The sequence below is a fragment of the Gekko japonicus genome, unplaced genomic scaffold (assembly GCF_001447785.1).
Source record: "Gekko japonicus isolate JY-2015 unplaced genomic scaffold, Gekko_japonicus_V1.1 scaffold2294, whole genome shotgun sequence".
Lineage (NCBI taxonomy): Eukaryota > Metazoa > Chordata > Lepidosauria > Squamata > Gekkonidae > Gekko > Gekko japonicus.
The window spans coordinates 5185-28111 of NW_015174339.1; the positions used below are offsets into that span (position 1 = coordinate 5185).

At 40.9% G+C, this 22927-nt stretch overlaps 1 protein-coding gene across 1 annotated transcript; it reads left to right on the forward strand.

The window, feature by feature from the left end:
• Positions 1 to 1262: 1262 nt before the first annotated feature.
• Positions 1263 to 22128, forward strand: HSPA13 (heat shock protein family A (Hsp70) member 13). Its single transcript, XM_015424283.1, has 5 exons — positions 1263 to 1397; positions 6864 to 7204; positions 7784 to 7997; positions 15362 to 15529; positions 18599 to 22128. Exons 1-5 carry the CDS (start codon positions 1373 to 1375, stop codon positions 19270 to 19272), a joined length of 1422 nt encoding a protein of 473 aa, XP_015279769.1. The 5' UTR covers positions 1263 to 1372; the 3' UTR covers positions 19273 to 22128.
• The last annotated feature ends 799 nt before the right edge of the window (positions 22129 to 22927 follow it).

The following is a 22927-nucleotide window of genomic DNA, read 5'->3' on the forward strand; positions in this document are numbered from 1 at the left end:
TGTCATGTTGAAGCCCACAATATCCATCACCTCTACTTTCATTGTCTCATGTTTTAATAGGTTAATTATGTTTCTATACTTTGTGGAATATTTCACCAAGTCACTCTTACTCTTAGGAACAAAGTCCTTAAAGTAGTTCATAACTAAACTGAAAACAATCTGTCTTCTCACTGGGAAGTCATCATGTTTCCCCAAAAATGCAGTAATGAAAACAGAAAAACACAAACTGCATTTAAAAAAATCAAAGAAATACTGACTTTACTGACCAATTTTTTTAAAGCGGTATATAAATTGAAATAAATAAATAAATAAAAATTTAAAAACTGACAAATTATTGACCAAGATGAAAAAACTGACTTTTACTGATTTTACTGACCATTTCCCACCCCTGCATGCGTGTTCAGCAGAAGAGGTATAGTAGCTAGTATAAAGGCTAATTTACACTTGGCTAAAATACACTTCACACCTAGAGAGGAACAAACCCCATTGAGCAACCTGTAGCTAACTTCTGAGTAAAACGTCAATAGGATCAAAATTAAAGAGTCATTTGACATCAGCTTTATTAAACTCCTTACCATTGAGTGCATTAAAGTGCTGAGAAACATACATATATGTGTGTTTGTGTATACATATACATATTCTAATTTATTCAGAACTTTTAAAATTGAAAGAACTATATGTTGTGCTGAAGTTATATGTTTCATTCCAAAAACATTTTTTTCCTTTAAAGAATTAAATAAATGCGTCTGCGTCCCATATCTACAAAGGGAGCAACCCCGTAAAAGCTAACTTTCTACCGAAAGCAAAGAAAGACTAAAAGGATTAGATATTTACAACTAGGAAGAACAGTACTCAGCTTTGCATACCTGATGAAACAATTAAGTAGGAAGACACGGTCTTAGAAAAGTGCCTCACCCCCAGTCCTCCCTCAGCCCCAGACCAAAGGCGAGAAGAAGTATAAGGCAGGTTTATGTCTACTATCTATGTGTTCATATTACAGCTCCCGAAAGACAAAGCACAGGAAAACGTCATAGCAGTTGTCCCCTCCCCCCCACCAGGAAGTTTCCTCCCTGTCCCATCAGCCCCATCATAGAGATGCGATGAGGTATTTTGGGTAAACACAGGAGTACGTACTTCCTCAAAGTGGATTACCTGACGGGTAATGTAGTTTTTATCTACACTGTGTAATGGGACTCTCGCGCAGCGAGACTACATTTCCCAGGATGCCACGCGACATACCGGTGGCTTCCGAGATGCTCATGCGAAACGAAGGTATAGTCATCACTCCGCTAACAACCCAGGAAGCCGGTTAGTGCCACAAGAAGTGCCATCGTAGAATTCGCGGCAGAGGACCAAATCGACTCTTGTGAAGATGGCCGGAGAAATGACGATACTGGGTGAGTTGCATGCCGGATTTGTCTAGCTTTTGTCCGGCGCGTCTTTACGAGCTCTTAGCTCTCGCCTTTCTACTTTTCGGGGAGATAGCCCCAGCAATGAAGCCTCAGCATAGGGCTTGGCATCGCCTCTTGTCAGGCAGAGATAAAGACGGGTGTATCCGAGGGTCTATAGAGTGCTTTCCAGTTTTTAACCCAAGAGGGCTAGGCACATTCGAGATTGGTGATGTGTCGGCCGGTCGGACAATTTGGTTTCCAGATTGGCCAGTGATAGCCAGGGCCACAGGAAGGGAGCCGGTGTAGTAGAGCAAAACACATGGGTTCAAATTCTCAATTAGTTATGAAGCTCATTGGGTGATCTTGGGCTAGCATGAACTACCTCATTGTAGTGATAAAACGGGTAAAGTGGGAATTCAAGTGAGAAATCTTGAGCATTGTGCAGGAATGATAAGATTAAAGTATGGTCGTTATGGAAGCTTTACCTCTGTCTACCTGGTGTGAGCTATTTAGATTCTTCATCTGCCCTTTTCTCCATCCCTGGTTATCTGATAATACTTTCAATGGATGTTTTCTTTTACATACATAAATATTTAAAGTTGAAAGTATTCTATGGAAACCTATGTTTAGATTAATTTATTTTGGGCATACTTCCCGGAGGGAAGCTGTGCCACTCTGCTGTAGCAAAAATGAACAGGAGTTTAGTGGCTTCTGAAAAACTAATAAAATTTTATTCCAGTGTAAATATTTATGAACTAGAGTCGACTTCTTTAGACACTATGAGTGAATAATCATTTCACACTAACTTTATATATGGGAGGGGCAAACGGGGTCATGAAATTCAAGAAGTACAGAGTGAAGTGTAATTACGTAAAAAATAAATCTAATCAGGAAAAATGCAATGCTGTATTACTTTCTTTTAATAGGGCCTTAACTTGAGTTTTATTGGGTTTTTTAACACTAAGTAATGGCATGGTGCAGATCAATTTATTGCAGCTGAAGTAGTGGTCCTGTTAAAGCTTATGATTTAAAATTTTGTAGTGCCACAAGACTTCTGTTAAATTTGGGGGAGAAATCATGTATCAATAACAAATACTGGCATTTAGCTACTAAGAAGGCACATAGGACAGAAAAATGGGAGCAGGGAGGGAGATGTGGCAGATTGGACCAACACTATTTTTTCATCTCCCCCCCCCCTGAAGATTTTACAACAACACATTTTACTTTCTTTGCTCCTTGTTGCTCATAACTCTGTAGAACAAGGATTGTCCTTTATTTCTGTGATGGTAGCAGTGGTGCTGATGAGAGAGTGCAGCAGACAGATGTCCCTCACACATTGTAGTGTTTTTGTATGTAGGTTTCATTCTCTTCTGCCTTACTTGAGCTTGAAGGATTTGTTTCCTCCTCATTCCTGATTGTTCATGCTATTTAGGAGATGCAGTGCTGCTTGCACTCTGGCTGTAGTCCTTAGGTGTATGCAATGCTGTAGTAGCCCTTCAGTGTGTATATCATTTCAGTAGTGGTTCCCAAGGTGTTGTTACCTTATAATCAGCATCAACAAACATGCTTGCCACTGGTGAGACTGTTTTTCATGCTGCCTATTTTTCATCTTTTAAGACAAAGGAGTGTGCAGCACATTGCCTTTAACTGCTTCACAGCACAAGACTTGTAATCAGTTTTCAGTTCAAGGTTTCTTGTGTCTCAAGCTGGTGTATGTGTGTGTTTGGCTGCTGAGAGAGAGCGAGAGCACGCGCTCAAGACTGCTATAAAACCCTATTTTCCCATATCTTTTAACTTTCTAGCAGATAAGAACAGAAAGATCTTCTCTTTTAAAAAAATCCCTGAAATTAGATTTGCAAATCCAGAGAGTTTCAGTGAAGTTAAATCTGATTGTATGCATAGGTGTTCAGAAGTAAGTCCCAAAGGGTTTAATGTCACTTACTCCCAGGCAAGTGTGCGCAGTGCTGCAGCCTTGAACGTATGAAGGTGCCTTGAATTGAGTCATTCGATTGGTCCATCCAGCCTAGCACTGTCTACTCCAACTGGTGTTGGATTTCAGTGTTTCAGCTACAGCTCATATGAGCCATTCTACCAGATATTTTTAATCTGGACATGCCAACATCTGAACTGGGGACCTGCCATCAAAGCATATGCTGTAGATTGCAGTGTGGCCCTGAAAAATTGTGGCGTGGCCCTGAAAAATTGATTCTGTTATTCTGTGAACTCTTACCACTAGAGCTTTCAGATGCCCCAGAACTCAGTGTTCTTGGAAAATTTGCTAGTCCTCTTCACTTTTATAGTGAATTCTTTGGGGCAGAAGTCTAAATTAAGCATTGTATTAGCACCTCTAACAGCACATGCACAGTGTTTGTAACAAGCCGTAATATCATACTGGCATGTCCATTTAGTGGTACAAAAAAAAAGAAGTTATACATTGGGTTGAACTTAGAATCATAGAGTTGGAAGAGACCTCCAGGATCATCTAGTCCAGCCCCCTGCACAATGCAGGAAATCCACAAATCCCTCCCCCCACACCCTCAGTGACCTCTGTTCCATGTGTTCCATGCCCAGAAGATGACAAAAAACCTCCAGGATCTTCAGCCAAACTGGCCTGGAGGAAAATTGCTTTCTGACCCTGAAGTGGCAATCAGCATTTCCCTGGGCATGTAAGAAAGGGCCACAAGAACTAAGCATTGCTGCAGGCCTTCCTGCCCTCCCTCTCACGATCTGTCGTAAGTTCACACAATCAGCATTGCTGTCAGATGGCCATCTAGCCTCTGTTTGAAAACCTCCAAAGGAGACCTCTGCATAAAACCAGTCTGAGTAGAGAGTACTGACCTTCGTGGCCCAGTGATCTGATTCTATATAAATCAGCTTCATGTATTCATGTAGATACCCTAGATTAATTTTGCCTCTGCCTCAGTACTGGGTTGAATCAGTACTTTGAATCTACAAATTTGAAAAATTATAATATGTTTGTTTTACTGAATGAGAAAGCTTTCATTTGTTCTTGCCTCCCTTAAAACAGCCTAGAGAACTCCAGAAAATGTAATAATCTAGCCCCCCCCCCTTTTCTTTGTAGTTTGTGTAGTATTATTTTTTAAAAAACCCCTTTGGGAGTTTCAGAAAAAAAAAGAATGAAATACTGTAGCAGAATGAAATACTAGAAATCTGAGGTAATGTAGTTTGTGTAGTATTATAAAAAAAAACCCTTTGGGGGCTTCAAAAAAAAAAGAAAATGTAATAATCTACACAATCATTTTACTAGACAGTCAATTAATTATTCTTATGTGGGGCTTTGTCTGTGTATGTAGCAGAATGAAATACCAGAAATCTGAGGTAAAAAAATCCACATTGGATGGGAGTGGGTAATTGCATGCTCAATGCTCCCTCATTAAAAAAAAATACATGTAAACTATAGCTAGTACCTCAGTGATAAAGATCCTGTCATAGCCTTTTGCACTGTATGTCAGTTCTTCACTTTTAGGGTGTCCAGAGGTGGATGCCCGAACATAAGACACTGTCTTATATTTATTTTTTCTCAAGAAGACATACTAGGGCTTATACCACAAATGCATAGAAATCCTGCTAGGGCTTATTTTGGGGGTAGGTCTTATTTTTGGGAAAACAGGGTAGTACCTCACTGATAAAGATCCTGTCATAGCCTTTTGCACTGTATGTCAGTTCTTCACTTTTAGGGTGTCCAGAGGTGGATGGGGGCTCTGACTATCCTGCAGCCACCCCAAAGGCAGGGGAGGTGGGGGGGACTACAGCGCTCCATCAGGGACTGGAAGGGACATAAGGCTTACCTGTGACCAGTGTGCCCTCTAAGCTGTGGAATCTTGTGAGCAAAAATTCTACTTTGTGAGCTACTGGCATTAAAGTTGTGAGCGAGCGATTTGGCTACTGCATAAATTAGTTTACCAAAAATGTGTGAGCTGGAGGCTAAAAAACTGTGAGCTAGCTCACACTAACTCAGCTTAGAGGGAATATTGCCTGTGACTCCAGTGGCAAGGCTGGTGGTAAGGCGTAGCTGAAGCAGATAGCAATCTGGCAATGCCATGGCTTCAAACTCTGGCAGGGCAAAAAATCGAAGCCATGCCTCTGCAGCTGAATGGTAGACTGAGGGGGTCAGGCCAGGGAAGAGGCCAGGGCAAAGTTGCTCACAGAGTGGGGGCACACACGGGTCCAAGGCTTTTCCAGAGATGGGATGCAGTACCTGGCATTTGCTGGACCCCACAAACCAGAAACAGAAGAAAGGAAGGGATAGTAAGAGTCTACTTAAGTTCCTTCAGCCCAGAGTCAAGGAGGACATGGTCAGGGCTACTCTTCTCTCCATATAGAGCTAACTCAGAGAGGAGGGGAGAAAAGTCCCAACTGGAGGAGGTGGATGAGGGTGAAGATTTAACTCCCTCCCCTCCCAGTCAGAGGTCTCTGAAGATGTGAAGGGTAAACTTGGTATAACATCTGATAACCTCATATCTGAGGAGGTGAATGTGGAACTCCTTCTCAGCCACCTGCCAGCCATGGATGGCCTTCACACAGCTAGCATCAGCATACCTCCTCACGCAGGAAATTACTGATCTAGAAAATGTTTGAAAAATGTAATTCTTCCCCTGGAGTCTGAGGTGGTATAGTCCATTATCCCTTCATGATTGGGCTGCATACACAGATGAAGCCCACATGCAGCAGCAGAATGGGGTGTGCGTTTCAGACAGTAAGAGGGGAATTCAAATTCCCCCCTATAGACCCTTCCTGAAAATTAAGAAGTTCATGAAGAATCAATTCTTATTTGCTTCAGAAGCCTACTTTAAAAATATGTGTTATAGAAATTGTCACAATTTTCAAGTATTTGAGTGACCTAAATTGATACATATGCATGTTTGGCAACATTAGAATGCATATAAACTGAATGGTTGTCTTGTGGTAAAGGACAATAGAAAAGGCATGCAATCCTATGCAGTTTTCTCAGTCTAAATCCACTGATTTCCATAGGCTTAAGCTGAAGTAAGTTGGTTCAGAGTTGTACTCTTAGTATTGCATTATTTATTATTGTTATCCACTCTATACTGACCAAATTAAACAGTAATTCAAATGAATACTTGGGCTAATTTGTTTTATTTATTAACTCTAAGCAGTTATTAACACTTATAAAATTTCTTTTAAAATGGCCTTTTCGAGAGGGAGTTGCGCTAAACGTTTTCTTCTTTTTCATGATTTACTAACCATGTTTTTAAAAGTTTAATTAGAAACTGAATAAAAAAAAAACTTTTCCAATAAATCCTCAACATTACTATTTAAGTATTTTAAGAACACAATACATGTTGTCTCTTTTTTGTGTTGAATTTTCTGGATAAACATTTTGCTCATTCAAAGAAATGAGGCTATTACAACGGAAAGGTTTTCACTTTTCTGATAACATATTGACCTTTAATGGGATGGATTCTTGACTTCTTCTTTTTCTTGTTGTAGGTTCTGCTATTTTGACTCTTTTGTTAGCTGGATACCTAGCCCAACAGTATTTGCCCATGCCCACACCAAAAGTAATCGGAGTTGATCTTGGCACTACATACTGTTCTGTTGGTGTGTTCCTTCCTGGCACAGGACAGGTGAAAGTGATTCCTGATGAAAATGGGCACAACAGCATCCCAAGCATAGTGTCTTTCACAGAGAAAGATGTGTATGTAGGTTATGATGGACTAGAGCTGGCCGATTCAAACCCACAGAACACTGTGTATGATGCCAAAAGATTTATAGGGAAGATTTTCACTCCTGAAGAACTGAGATGGGAAAGCAGGAGATACCCATTTAAGGTAAGCTGAAAGCTGTGGTTTCCAGGTAGTTACTTTAAAGATATATTTGGTGATCACAATTGCTCTCACTTTCCCAGGTTAAATGACTGTAGATAATTTGTTTGCTCTCGAAACATGAGTAGTTAAATACTTATTCCAAGAAGTATTTTCATTGCAGTGTATGTTTGAAATATATTTGTGTTGCTGAGACTGTTTGATTTTTACTACACTGCAGCCTAAATTCGTTGTGCTTCATGTTAATCCTGTTGTTAGTATTAACTGCATTCATACCCCACTTTTCTCCCTTGTGGAGATGCGCTTACAACATTCTCCCCTTCTCCATTTGAAATCCACAACAACTTTCATGGCAGAGTGGGGATTTGAATCTGGCTCTCCCAGATCCTACTCTGACACTCTAACCACTGTGCCAAACTGGTTCTCTATGTGACTGTACATAATGAAAGACCAGGTCAGTTAGATGATTTTTAATTGAAGAGTAAAGCTTTCATGATAAATCCTGGTGGCACATTGGATATTTTACTTATTGAGGGAGGTGTGCTTCATACATAAAGGTTTTATTATTCTGTTCCCCCCCCCCAGATTCTTAATAATGAAGGAGCTGCAGAATTTTCCATTGCGACAAATGAGACATATAACATAACACCAGAATATATTGGTTCTCAGCTGCTCCTTAAGCTGAAGAGGATGTCAGAGGACTACCTTGGCATGCCCATTTCCAAGGCAGTAATTTCAGTACCAGCAGAATTTGATGAAAGACAACGAAACTATACAATAAAGGCAGCTAGCCTTGCAGGTAATTCACATTTTTCTTGGTACTGCTGTGAAACTGAAGTTTTTTTCATAGTATCAGAGGGTATAGCCTTGTTCATATGTCACAGCGAATGCTGTAAGAAAAAACCAATGTACAAACATGGGTGTGTGCTCAGTGCAAGGAGCTCCTGGTTCTCAGGGAATGAATTCACTTCCCCTGAAAAAGCAGAGACAGTCAGGCACATGGATTAGGACTGGCCACTGAGATGGTGACAAACAATATTCACTGCCTGACAAGGTCTAGAGGCCACAGGAGGAAGGCTGCAGGCATAACGTTTCTGGGAAATTATAGATGTTTAAATACAAATGCTAAAAGTGTCCGAGGTAAAATAGGGGAGCTAGAATGCTTAGTGTCAGAAGAGAACATCAACATTGTGGGCATTTCAGAAACGTGATGGGATGAAGATAATCAGTGGGATACAGTAATTCCTGGATATAAATTATATCGGAAGGATAGGGAGGAAAAGGTTGGAGGTGGAGCGGCTCTGTATGTCAGAGAGGGTATATAGTCCTGTAAGATTGAGAATGTAAGAGAAATGGATTCTCTTACAGAAATGTTATAGGTGGAAATTGTGTGCCCAAAAGAAAGCTTAACTCTGGGAGTTTATCGCCCATCAGATCAAAGGTTAGAGAATGATTTAAAAGGAGCAAAAGGATTTAAAAAGCAGCTAGATGAAATAATTGTGTAGTAGCAGGGCTCTTTTTGTAGAAAAAGCCCAACAGGAACTCATTAGCCTAATAGGCCACACCCAACAGCAGAAACTCATTAGCATATTAGGCCACATCCATGACAGCGAAGAGATGGACTCTGCAATGTCACCTAATACTAGCACAGACACCCGAATCTCAGGGGAGGGCAGTAGTCAGTGAATGGCTAGATATGGTGCTTCCTGACCTTTATTTTGTCCACTCCTACAGCTGTCCCTTTGTTACCCAGAACACTTTTCTTGGGATTCCCTTCCTTCTGGTCATGTCCTTTCTCTTTCTTCCTCTGTCCATTCTTTCTACAATCTCTCTCCATCCTAGCTTAGATACTCTACATTTCCTATCTAGAATGGAGTTATCTTATAATACAGAACTTCTGTTTTTTTCTTAAGTAACAAGGCTCAGTGTGAACGTATTCCTCAAAGAGCCAGACTATAGAATTCTGCTGTGCAGACAAACAGCTCTGCTTTCAAACACTTGCTTGGGAGTAAGCCCCTTTGAATAAAAAGGGGACTTATTTCTGAGTAGACCTGCTTAGAATTACTGTGTGTATATTTTTCTCACTTTAAAATTTACTTCGAAAGATATGACCTCAGTGTTAAACATTAAAGAGGAAAAAACAAACCCAAAACAGCATCAGGGAAGAAGCAAGAAAAGTAGAAGCGAAACTGATTGTATAAAAATACATACGCATTCCTGACTCAGATATATTAGAGACATTCCTATTGGGGTAAAATTAGCAGATTTATTCTGAAACTAGCTGGTGAATACAAACTCTTGATTATTTCTAAAAGGAAACTCAGCACGTCCTTCTTTTCCTTTCACTAACTTAGGTGTTAAAGAGGGAAAAGAAATTCTCAGCCTCTCTCTCTCTCTCTCTCTTAATGAGATCTTGACTCTCAAAACTGGAGAGGCCTGCATTCCAGCTAAGTGTGCTAAGGAACCCAAATGCCAGCCACCCATCCTACTAGCATTTCTTCCAGACAAAGCCTCCAGATTACAACTCTTACCCTCACAGGAAAACAAAAACTAATTTTTCAAAAACAACAACAACAAACCACTCAAGCAGCCCAGCCCACCTATAACTGCCTCAGTGACAATTACTTCAACCTTAACGTTCAGAGTTCTCAGTAACATCACGACAAGACTGCTAGCAATGCAGCAATCAAGTTGAGTCAGAGGGCACAAAATATTCTTGTCCAATTCAAATGCACAAACTACAAATTATTCAGATATACACACACCATGTTGACAGTGCTGGCCCTTATTCCTGGCTCGCACACACACACATGTCTCTCAATGTCACGGCAGGGCCAGGGAGTGTGGGGCAAACAAGCAAAGTCCAAAGCCAGTCCGAGTTTCAGCCGAGTAGGTCAAGCAGCACAGTTCAAACAAGTCCAAATCAGTTCACAAAGCCAGCATCAAACATACCATAAGTCAAGGTCCATAAATCAAACGAAGCCAGAGAAGTGCAGAGCCAAGGTCAGGGTCAAACAATGCTGAGTGTCAAGGGGGCGAAGTTCAAAAAGCCAAGTAGCAAACCGACAAGGTGTCAAGGGGTCCGGAGCAGGAAGGCACGGAGCGTTTGGTCCTGTTAATCGAAGTTGCCAGCACAAATCTCTGCCAGCAGCAGGTTTGGTTATATAGCGTACTGGCTCATTAGCTTGTTATCTCTTGCTGAGCAAGGTCATGCTGCTGCTAATACTCAGGGCTGAACTAGCGTCTGCCACGCATGCGTGCAGCTTTCCTTCTCTCGTTCAGCTCCTGTCTTCACTGACTCCTGAGCCGGTTCACAGGTGGCGGAGAGTCAGGGGGTGAATTGTCTGAGGTAAGCAGAGCCTGATCCGGCGCAGGTGTCTCTTGGGAGGCTCTATCCTCCTCAAGACTTAGAGAGTCTTCTGCTAAAGGAGCCATTTCCTGGCTGTAAGGCTCTGCTTCTGGGTGTTCATCAGGGGCTTGTGGTGCCAACTCCACGTGCTCCTGGCTGTCAGGTGCTTCATCAGGGGCAGGCATGACACTCAAGTCTATCTGTTCTTGTAGCCAGCTCCGATGAAGCCAGGATTGCATGTAAGAATTCAAAGAGGCAATTCCCCTTGGTTTTGCCATAGTCTTTTTTTTTTGTAAAGCAGGGTGTGGAAAAGTGGGGAGGAGCACAAGATCCCTTTCTCTTAAAACAAAAGCACATGTCGAAGCCTCTCCCCCCCCCCCACCCCCCCCCGCCCCTTCTCCAACCAGTATCTACTGGCAGAAAGTTTTAAAGAACACACACTTTTAAGTCCCATTCTATACCTCCCTGGCAGTCCCCCCCCGCCTCCCTTTCTCCCCTTTTCCAGTCCATTCTGCTGGAATGAGAGAAGAAATGGGGCAAAGTTAGAGTGAGCAAGTAGAGAAACTGGGCCGGCCAACAAAAGCAATTTCAACATGACCAAGAACAGCAAAAATCACAATAGTAAGGGAAGGGAACTTTGATCTTTGTGAAATTACATTTTTGCACCTTGTTCTCTCCTTCCTTCCTTCTCCAGTACCCCCCCCACCTCCTTGGGCTTGCTGTTTTCCATAAAGGCTGCAGCGGAGTCTGCCCTCCCAGTTTGCTCTCTGCGATCTGGGGTCAGGCTTGCTCGCTTGCGGGGTGGTGGTGGAAGAGGGATCTCTTTTCTGTGTGCTAACCTTTCCTGGTGGGAGTTTTGCTGCAGAAGTGCGAGGGGCTGTTCCTGGTGAGAACTAGGTCTCTGTAGCCATTCATTCCTCAAATTGAGATCCAGGTAATGGATGGAAAGGGTGGGGCAGGAGGAAGGGGTTGGGAATAGAGAGGAAAGAGGGTGTTCCTACTATATTTGGGAACAGAAGGAGGGGAGGAAACCCTTTGAATGAGTCCAGGAGAAAAGATCCAGCAACGAGTGGGAGGAGAAATACGGTGTAAATAAAAAGAGATTTTGTAAAGTGGGGAGGAGACAAGCGATTCCTGAGGAGCCCAGAGTGCTGCAACTTTTTCTGCAATCATCTTTTTTTCCTGATGTGCCAGATGAGGGGGAGGGGTGGCCACCCGTGAATTAGAGCAATGCCCTGTGAAGTGCTGTACTAGGATAGCAAGCAGGTCAAGATGGGAAAACGAAGGGGATGTAAGCATTCATAAAGAAGCAGGAGGGGGACGCTGGAGAGAGGAGAGGTGGAAGGGACCACAGTGCGGCAGGGCGGGCCAGTGGGCCCTTGACTGAAACGGTGGGCAAGACCCAGGCTGCATGCCATGTGCATCTGGGCAAGGAGGGCACACGGGGTGTTCTTGGCACGGAGAGGCCAGGAGCGCAGCATGCTTCTCGCCACCTTCCGGCGATGTTGTCAACAGGCAGGAGAAGAAAGGGCTGAACTCCAGCGCTCTGGGTTCCTGCTGCTCGCCTGCCTGCCTGCTTGCTCCACCAGGGAGCCGCCCCGCCCGCCCAAGCCTTCCCGGAGAGAGCCCCGCCATTGGCTGCTGCGGCATAACGGGAAGAGGAGGCACGATGCAGCTGAGAACAGTGCGCTGGGAACTGGGGGGGCAGGGGGTGAGGGAGGGGTGGGCTCGGAAGGCAGCCGGAACCCTGTTCCGGTGCATTCCAGCCCAAAAATAGCCCTGGTAATGGGTGATTTTAACTACCAACACATTGATTGGGTCAATATGTGTTCAAGTCAGTGCGGAAATGGATAAATTGACCTCGATGTTAAAAGGGCAAATGGTAGAAGACTTTGTTGGACTATGGACTCCATTTTATAATTGAATAAGAGAGAAATATAAAGATATGGACTCTCTAATATTATAATATTAAGAAGACTTTATAAACTTTAAACCTTGCAGTTTATCTGTGTATAACATGAAATGATAAGTAGAGGGAAATTACATGCAGAAAATCATTACTTTTGCTTTCCCCTTCCTCATCCTTGTGTATTTTAAAAACTTAATAAAAATTTATTCATAAAAAATATGTGTTCAAGTCAAGAGAAAAAGATTGGTACTCTAAATGACTGTGCCATAGACAGACGGTCAGTGAACCTACCAGGGGGCAGTGATCCTGGACTTGGTCCTATGTGATGCCCAAGACCTGATGAGAGATGTAAACATGATAGCACAGGTTGGGAATAGCGATCCTAATGCTACTAAGTTTAACATTTATGTAAATAGGGTACTGCCCAACACAGCCACATTTAACTTTAGAAGGGGTAACTTTTCTCAAAGGGCTAGTGAAGAAAAAAACTGAAAGGAAAGGAGGGTCAAATCCCTTCAGGAAGCTTGGAAACTTTAAAACTAGTAGTGTCCTGGAAGCTCCGTTAAAATGTATACACAGGTTAGGAAAGGTACGAATAGGTATTACAAAAGGCCCGCATGGTTAACAAACAAACAAAGTGATGAAAGCAGTAAAAGATAAGAAGGATTCCATTGAAGGGTGGAAGGCTAGTCCGAGTGAGGTAAATAAAAGGGAGCACAGGCTTTGGCAAATAAAATGCAAGTCGGTAATCAGATGGACAAAAATGGTCTATGAGGAACATATGGCAAAAAACATAAAGACCAACAATAAAAATTTCTTCAAATACATTAGTAGCAGGAAACCAGACATAGAGGCAGTGGGACCCCTGAATGACCAAGGGGTAAGAGGATTACTAAAGGATGATAAGAAAATGGCAGAGAAGCGGAATGAATGCTTTTTTTGCCTTGGTCTTCACTGTCAAAGATGAGAGGTACTTGCCCACTCCAGAACCCCATTTCAGGACGGGTATTGAAAGACCTGAGTCAGATTTAGGTGATAATGGAGGTCCTACGACTGATGGACAAATTAAAAACTGACAAATCACGAGGACCAGATGGCATACATCCAAGAGTTCTGAAAGAACTCAAATGTGAACTTGTGGATCTCCTGACAAAAATATGCAATCTATAACTAAAACTTGCCTCCATTCCCAAGGACTAGAAGGTAGCTAATGTAACCCCCATCTTTTAAAAAAAAAATTCCAGAGGAGATCTGGGAAATTACAGGCCGGTCAGTGTAATGTTGATGCCAGGTAAGTTGGTGGAATCTGTTATTAAAGATAGAATTAGTAAACATCGATGAACAGAAGCTATTGAGGAAGAATTGGCATGGATTCTTTAAGGGAAGATCTTGTCTCACTAACCTTTTAGAGTTCTTTGAGGGAGTGACCAAGCATATGGACAAGGGTGACTCAGTATATGTTGTTTATCTAGATTTCCAGAAAGCTTTTGATAAAGTTCTTCATCAAAGGCTCCAAGTAAACTCACTAGTCATGGGAGAAGAGGACAAGTCCTCTTGTGGATTAAAAATGGGTTAATTAACAGGAAACAGAGTGTGAGTATAAATTGGCAGTTTTCACAGTGGAATGTGGTAAGCAGTGTGGCACTGCAGGGCTTGGTACTAGGTCTGGTGCCTTTTAATTTATTCATTAATGATTTAGAGTGGGGAGTAAGCAGTGAAGTGGCTAAGTTTGTGGATGACACTAAGTTGTTCAGGATGGTGAGAACCAGGGAGGGCTGTGAGCCACTCTAGAGGGATCGGTGGAGGCTGGACGAGTGGGCGTCAGTGTGGTAAATAAGGTTCAGTGTGGGCAAGTGCAAAGCAATGCACATTGTATCCAAAAATCCTAACTATAAATACACATTGATGGGGTCCGAACTGGCAGTAACTGACCAGGAGAGAGATTTTGGAGTCATGGTAGATAACTCACTGAAGATGTCGACTCAGTGTGTGACTGGAATAAAAAAAGCAAATGCTCTGCTGGGGATTATTAGGAAGGAGATTGAAAACAAATCAGCCAGTATCATAATGCCCCTGTACAATGGTGTGGCCTCATTTGGAATACTGTGTACAGTTCTGGTCAGTGCACCTCAGAAAGGTATTATAGCATGGGTAAAGGGGCAAACAAGGGCAACTAAAAGGATTAAGGGGATGGAACACTTTCCCTATTAAAGGTTAGAAGTTTAGCTTGGAGAAACGATGACTGAAGGGTGACATGATAGAGGTTTACAAAATTATGCATGGGATACAGCAGGTAGAGAAAGAAGTACTTTTCTCCCTTTCTCACAGCATAAGAACTTGTGAGCACTCAATGAAATTGATGAGCAGTAGGTTTAGAACAGATAAAAGGAAGTACACCAAAAGAGTAATTGCAGGAAGTAGCAGCTACAAGCATAGACAGCGTCAAGAGTGGATTGAATAAACATATGGCACTGAGGTCCATCAGTGGCTATTAGCCACAAGGTGTAGATGGAACACAATGTCTGGGGAAGTGATGCTCTGTATTCTTGGTGCTTTGGGGTCCATAGTGGTAGGGCTTTTGGAGTTCTGGCCCCATTAGTGGAGCTCCTGATGACCCTTGGGTTTTGGCCACTGTCTGACACAGAGTGTTGGATTGGATGGGCCATTAGCCTGATCCAGCACAGCTTTTCTTGTTCTTACTTTTTGCCTTACAGTTTGTTTGTAAATTAAATGCGGTTCCCTGCCTCAGGAAGAAATAGCTGCAAAAATAGGTGAATATCCCACAGATCATACTTGGTACAGAAGAATCATTAATGGGTTGCTTTATATAACTTATGCTGAGTATGCTATATAAAACCATCAGGTAATGAGAATGAGATTTTGACAAATTGATTTGTCTTTAAAGGACTGGAAATCCTGCGGGTAATTAATGAACCTACAGCTGCAGCTATGGCATATGGTCTCCACAAGGCTGATGTATCAAATGTTCTGGTTGTGGATTTGGGTGGAGGAACATTGGATGTTTCTCTGTTGAACAAGCAAGGAGGGATGTTTCTGACACGAGCCATGGCAGGTACAGAGAAACCTTTTCTTCTGATTAATGTGTTGCATTAGTTTATGAAACACTGCATGTTTCCATTATGTATTGAATCTTGTCTGTTTTTATAGTGCTTGGAAGTGTATTATGCTTGTCTACAACTACATTTTCAGTTTGGTCAACATTCAGAAAAGTTAGGATGGGTCTGATTTTCAGGTGCTTATAGCAAACAAAGAGCTAGTTGGTGTGGCAGACAGAGGTGAAGTGGTTTTCTGCAAAGCTGAACACATACTTGATGAGAGTGATGATGGCTCATGAGAAAGGGAGTGTTAACATCTTTTAGCATTATAATAAAATGGGAGTGATTAGCGTATAAAATTGTACTATTTTGGCATATGTGTAGAATTTAAATGTATAAATACCTTCATTTTCATTAAAAAAAAATCCAAGTGTACCCAATACTCAAGAAAGGCTTGCAGACTTCCATACCTTATGCTACCATAGCACAGGTATCTTTAATTTTTGCCATCTGAGTGGTAGGAAAAAATAAAAGTTGAAAGTAGGAAACAAATTTTGTAGTAAACAGAAGATAGTGTGTTATTTGGTTAGAAGTCATCTCATGCTGTCACAATAGGGCTAGCGTCATATTTGAATTTTGACTTAAACTTTATAGTGAACTATTCAATAGTGTGGTGTTATAAACATCATAGTATATTAAGTGTGGACAAAGAGCAACATTTAAACTATGAACATCTTTGTGAATACGTTATCTGCCTACAGCAAGATTCTCCAACCTTTTTGAACTTGTGGGCACCTTTTGAATTCTGACACAAGGTGGTGGGTGCACAAAATGGCTGCCACAGGAGGGGGGAGCAAACCACAAAATGTGAAAATGGCGAGTGTGACATCCTCCTTAATGGGGAGACCATTTTTCCTTTAAAACATACTCTGTTCACATAAATGTAGTAAGATTACTGCTCCCACCAGGAATTAAAAATTCCAAATCTCTCTTTATTATGGTAGAATGACCCTATGTCTGGGCACTTCAGAAGACTATGTGGCCCTGAGGAAGGACTGTTTTTGAACTGTTGTGGAAGAAAGGAAGTTATAAATACAATTGATAAAGCTTCGTGTCACACACTGTCTCTCAAAACACCAAAACTCAACTCTGACAGCCTTAGCCACACAGGCTAAACTGTTTGTCTTAGCCACACAGGATAGACTCAAACTGCTTCTTCTGCCATACAGGCTAAAAACGACCACTCTCCACACTCATCTCACCCAAAAAAACAAAACACCAGAATCACCTCAGAGACACCCCTCCCCCTACACTCCCAGTCATGAGCCAATTACATCACACTCATTTCCCTCTATCACTTTCCTTACATTACTGCAGTCAAACTAAACATTTGAAGAAACACACACACCAAAACATGAAATCATTACAAATCCCCCCACCTTGTCCTTAAGTAGAACACATCTCTTTTTCCAAAGAGTTGTGTGTAGCTTCTTCTGACGTAGGAAATCTCTTATAGTCTTTAGTCTGGAAGTCCATTTTAGTCCATTCTTCTCTGTTTCTGTTAATTTAAAGTCTGTGGTTTCTTTAACTCACAGTCCCACTCTGCTGGGGTATTGTTTTCCTCTCAGGGATGTCCTCTGCTGGGCTGCTGTCATCTGTGGGTTGGTTCTCCGCTGTGGTCATCTTGGCTTTGGTCTTACATCTCAATAAGGCATCAGCTGTTACGTTATCTTTGCCTTTGATGTACTGGATGTTAATATTGAATTCTTGAATGTACCAAGACCATCTCTGTAACTGAGTATTGGTATTCTTCATTGATTGAAGCCAAGTTAAAGAATGATGATCTGTTAACAGAGTGAATTCCTGTCCCCATATGTAACTTCCCAAGTTGTTTAAACCCCATACTATTCCTAAGCATTCTTTCTGAACTGAGGAATAATTCCTCTCTCTGTCTGTCAATTTTCTGCTTAAATAAGCTACAGGATGTTTGATGTCATCTTCTTCTTGTAGTAACACTGCACCTAAAGCTATCTGGGAAGCATCTGTGGCAATGTAGAATCTTTTCTTGTAGTCTGGTGCTCTTAAAATGGGCTTGTTCATTTAGGGCTTGTTTCAGTTTGGAAAATGCTTCTTGGCATATTTCATCCAAATTATTTTGTCTGGGTTTGACTTCTTGGTCAATTAATGTAAAGGTATGGCTAATTCTCCAAAATTAGGAATGAACCTTCTATAGTAGTTCACCATTCCTATGAAACTTCTCATTTGTTTCTTTGTTTGGGGAATATCTAAGTTCTGGATAGCCTCCACAGTGGTGAAATGTTCCCATTCCATACTCTGTGACCCAAATAGGTTACTTCAGGCAATCCAAACTCACATTTGTTAGCTTTAATGGTAAGCCCTGCTTCCTTCAGTCTATTAAGTACGGCTTCCAAATGTTGTAAATGTTCTTGTAAGGTTTGACTGAATATAGCAATATCGTCAATATATGCTACTGCAAACTCATTAATGCAATTTAACAGTGAATTAATTAGTCTTTGAAATGAGGCTGGAGAATTCTTTTAACCCCAAAGGTAACACATTAAACTTGTATAACCCATCAGGGGCTATAAAGGCTGTCTTGCATTGGGATCCTTTCTCCACCCCTAATAGACTCAAACTGCTTCTTCGGCCATACAGGCTAAAAACAACCACTCTCCACACTCATCTCACCAAACCCCCCCCCCAAAAAAAAACCAAAACAGAATCACCGCAGAGACACTCTCCTTACACTACTGCAGTCAAACTAAACATTTAAAGAAACACACACACAATTACAGTGAAGTTATGCAAATTTTCAATATTTCAGGCAGAAACTCTGTCTGACAGCCGCCCCAAATTTCCATTCCCCCTTCATGACCTGAGTTGTTGATCATATGGTAGGCACAATACATGATTAGGTTGCCTTGTTCATATCAGTGTTGGAAATTCCATAGGTCTATCAGAGTATTAAACGCATTTTGAAGTTCGCCCACAGATTTAGTGTGCTTGCCCTCCACCACTGATATCTAATGGTGTGAATTTTTTAATGTGTGGACTTTGCATTTTAGGTAACAACATGCTTGGAGGACAGGATTTCAACCAGCGGCTGCTCCTCTATCTATATAATCAAGTCCATCAGACGTACGGCTCAATACCCACCAAAAAGGAAGAAATACATAGACTTAGACAAGCTGTAGAAGCTGTCAAACTGAACTTGACAGTTCACAATTTTTCTACAATCAGGGTACCTCTTACCATGCCAGAGAAGAAGAACCAACATGAACATTTGCAGGAAGAGAAACAAGCATATAGCACACAAGATGAGGATTTAATTGAAGATGGCCATTCAGTGAAAGATAATATGAGGGACAGAGAAACACCGAGCAGCACTTCAAAACAAATTCTCTTTGAAACACAAGTTTCCCGGAAACTGTTTGAGACATTAAATGAGGACCTTTTTGAGAAGATCCTTGTTCCTATAGAGCAGGTATTGAAAGAAGGACATCTAGACAAGTCAGAAGTAGATGAGATTGTATTAGTTGGAGGTTCCACCCGTATTCCAAGGATACGAAAAGTTATTAAAGAGTTCTTTGGGAAGGAACCCAACACCTCTGTTGACCCGGACCTAGCAGTGGTAATAGGGGTGGCTATCCAGGCAGGAATTGTTGGGGGATCCTGGCCTCTCCAAGTTAGTGCTGTAGAAATTCCAAACCGACATTTACGAAAGACAAATTTCAACTGAGTGTCAGTGTTCTTACATTCTATTCTTTTTAACTATGTAACTTAATTCCTTTTGCATGTTTCCGTACTATTTCAGGTTGGATCCTGCAGATCTGTCCCACTAAGTAGTGCCTTTCTCCAGTGCAAGGAGCCTTTTCCTGCTGCAGCAGTCTCTTCTAGGAAAGCACCATTAGTCATGTAGCAGAACCATAGGATCCAACCTATTTTCTCTTCTTGTCTTCAAGGGATTGGACACTAGAAATTGATTAGGATATCTTCAGCTTTTACCGGAGCTGCAAGAGAACATAAGTTTGTGAAGATTTCCCCCACCCCCAATTTTGATAATCAACAGAACCTCAAAGACTTCATTACTTGAAAATGAAATGACATTGTTCTGGAGTAACGGCTGAAATAGTGTTGAAAATGAATCCTGGTGTTCCCCACACCAGGAGCTGGTATTGATTGTGAGCTGGCCTGGTGTGTAGCAGTATTAATGCAGATAGCACAACTAAAGTTCATCATATACAGCATTTAAAAGCACTTTTCTCAAGATTGTGTTCAAACTTGAATATACTTTGGATAGAAGCACTTTGCTAAGAACTGATTTGCAGAAACTACCAAAAAATCTGTAACAGCAGGTGCTACAGAGAGGCATTATTATTGGACACTTGAAGCACCCCTTTGTTAGAGACAGTACTAGTCTGTGGTTTTTCCTATATAAGTGTTGCCACCAGCTGTATGTGTTCTGATTATAAGTTGGAAATTGCAGACATTGTGCGACAATATATTAGCTTGCTTGAGCTGTTGGCCTTCAGTTTTGATGGGTGAATGCTACTGAAGTTATTTCATAATATGAATATCTCCTGTTTTGTTTTTACTTTTTCTGGAAAGTTGCAATTCAAAGAGCAGCTGATGTAACCATTCCATAAAATTCCTTGAAACAGCAAGCTTAACCTAGGCTTTTGTAGAAAGTATTGAGAAATATTTCCAGGGCTTCTACAAAAATTTCTGTTAATAATAATAATACTGGTATTTTTAAAATACTGTTGTTAGCCTTTTGAAGTAAATCTTTCACTGTTTACTGCTTAATTGAGTTTGCAATGAAAGATTTAGGGATTGATCCCGTTTCCTAACATGTCAGAGCTCACACAGTGTTATGCTGTGAATGCAAGCAATATTGAGTGTTTCTGGACATTCAGTCACCAGGACAAAAATATTACATAAACGAAAGCAATCTGAGATACAACGACCAGTGATTTTCTGCAGTCACAGTGGCTGCAAAATATGCTATGATGAAATAGTTGCAAGCACCATCTTTCTGATTACCCAGCTTACATATCATATGCCTCTGCATAAATGTGGTCAAAGATCACCACAACAGCTTGTGTGCAGAGGGTAAAAGTAATTCTGAAACATGGTCCCCAATACTCTACCCACAGCTGCCTTGGTGATGCTTTTTCTAGTGGTATTTGAAAGGAGTGTTTGATAGATGTGCACTTTTCTGATTAGTAGCATGAAGGAAGACCTAGGAGAAAATTTTAAGGACATGTAAGAAATTGTACAAAGCGGAAGTTGTGTGAACTGCCCTGTAGAGCTGGTTCTCCTATAGGATCTATATATGATATTGGTATTAGCAGGCGCATAAGACACACAGCCAGGATTGAAACTGTGTGAACCGAAGGGGGCTTAGCTTTTTTATAACATCTTCAAACAGCAGCTCCATATACAGGAAAATCAGTTTTAAAAGCAATTCAAGGTTTCAAAAAATTGTGGTATAGCATGGATGTCAGCTGTTCAAAGTTAACAAAATACCAACGTGCCCATTAAGTGAGGGAAAGCATGTCTTTAAATTCTGATCCTTTTCTATCTCATGGGAGACAGAAAAATTAGCCAAGTCCTTAGTTTTAAAGAAACTACAAGTTTTTTAAAGTAATGGTATGCAGGAACACAGGAAGCCAAATAATATGGATCGGATTGTTTGTAGGGACTGAAAGAAAAACACAGTCCATGTAACAATTTTTTAAAATGTATTTTAGATTAAATCTGTCATTACCATGGTAGTGGACAGATTGAAATAGAAATATTTTTCTCATAATGAGGGGAACACATTTGCTTTCTTTAGCCCATGATCTTGCCAACCTGAGACCATCTCCCCTAAAACTGGGAGAAGTGCCTCTGAACCTTAGTGTGGGTCAGGGTCACACTTTTGCTAGACTTGGCCAAAAAAAACCCTCAGCCCACTGTTAAAAATGCTATATAATGTCATCAATCTAACTGTATCAAAGCAGGACTAAATCTAGGTAAAGACCAAGTGTAATGGAAGAATTTTAAATGAAATAAAAATTCAGCCTTATAAAATAAGAATATAATTTGGTATCTCAAATTTATATTTTTTAGGAATGCAGCAGTTTCTGGAGTTTTCTTCAGATCAGAAAGGAATTTGTGTGCAGCCTAATGCTAAAAGTCTTAACTTGGGGTAGTAGAAACAGCAAGGCTGTTTACTGGGCAAGCAGAGCAGCTTTGGTGGTCCTCACCCTCACAGTTAAGACTCCAGTACTGCTGGTTTGCTAGCAGCGTTCTAAATCCTAAACCTATGAGTTGTTGTGCTGGCACATAACTTGTAGGACTGGGTTACTTGGTCACTGTCAAGGAGCTGAGAGTCACCTGAAAATTTAGTGTTTTGGAGAGAAGTAAATATTTCGGACATTACAATGAGGTAACTGACAAATCACCATAGGACCCTATTTTTAAAACAAGGCAGTATAGTTAGTCAAATGGTACTCTTACTGAAACCACTATTTTTAAAAGAGAAAACAGGCTATTGAATATGCGTACATTTAAGTTGCCTACAAGGGTTTATATAAAATAAAAAGAGTTCTACATGGTTACATGCCTTAACTTCATTTCTGGTTATATGAGTCAACATCTTTCTGCAGTTTTGGGGTGTGGTTCATAAATGAAGGCTGGGTAACAAAAATGGTAATCTGTTGGAGACTACAGTTACAAAATGGTCTTTTTGTATTATCAGAATAAAAGACTTTGTACAATGTCTTGTTTATTCTGAGATGCTGTTACATTAAGTGTTTACAGGGACAAATTACTGTTGGAAGTGTGCAAAACATTTGAACAGTGCCATAATACATATCCTGTGACTTCTGAAATGCTTAATATCCTCTAAATGTAAATAGCTGTAGCACTAGGATGACAAATTATTCTTAAAGTATTTTGTTCACCAGATGCTGCACCTGGCCTATTTATTTTGCTTCTTTGTGACCATCCTTTTATAAAAAAGGGGAAATAGCTGGGCATATTTCAACCTTATATACATTATGCTAGCAAGACCACAAAAACAGATTCATACTGGTTACAAAATATTCATAAATTCATTTTATTCAAATAATTTATAATAGATTTATAAAAATTAAATAGTATAAATATTTATTTGTTCCAAAGATCATTGGGATACCTGTCCCACAACAGGCTACATTTGAAAAAGCTTGCTTAGTGCATTCTTTGTAAAGGCAAATTTGAAGTGAGTCATTTTGCTTTAGGAATGGGAGACATAAACTAGTTTGCAGAAAATATTTAGAACACATAGTTGAAAAGCAAATTAGGTTCATAACTTGAGTGATAGTTGTGCTGGCAAAAGGTATATTGGAATCAGGAATGTCAATGCA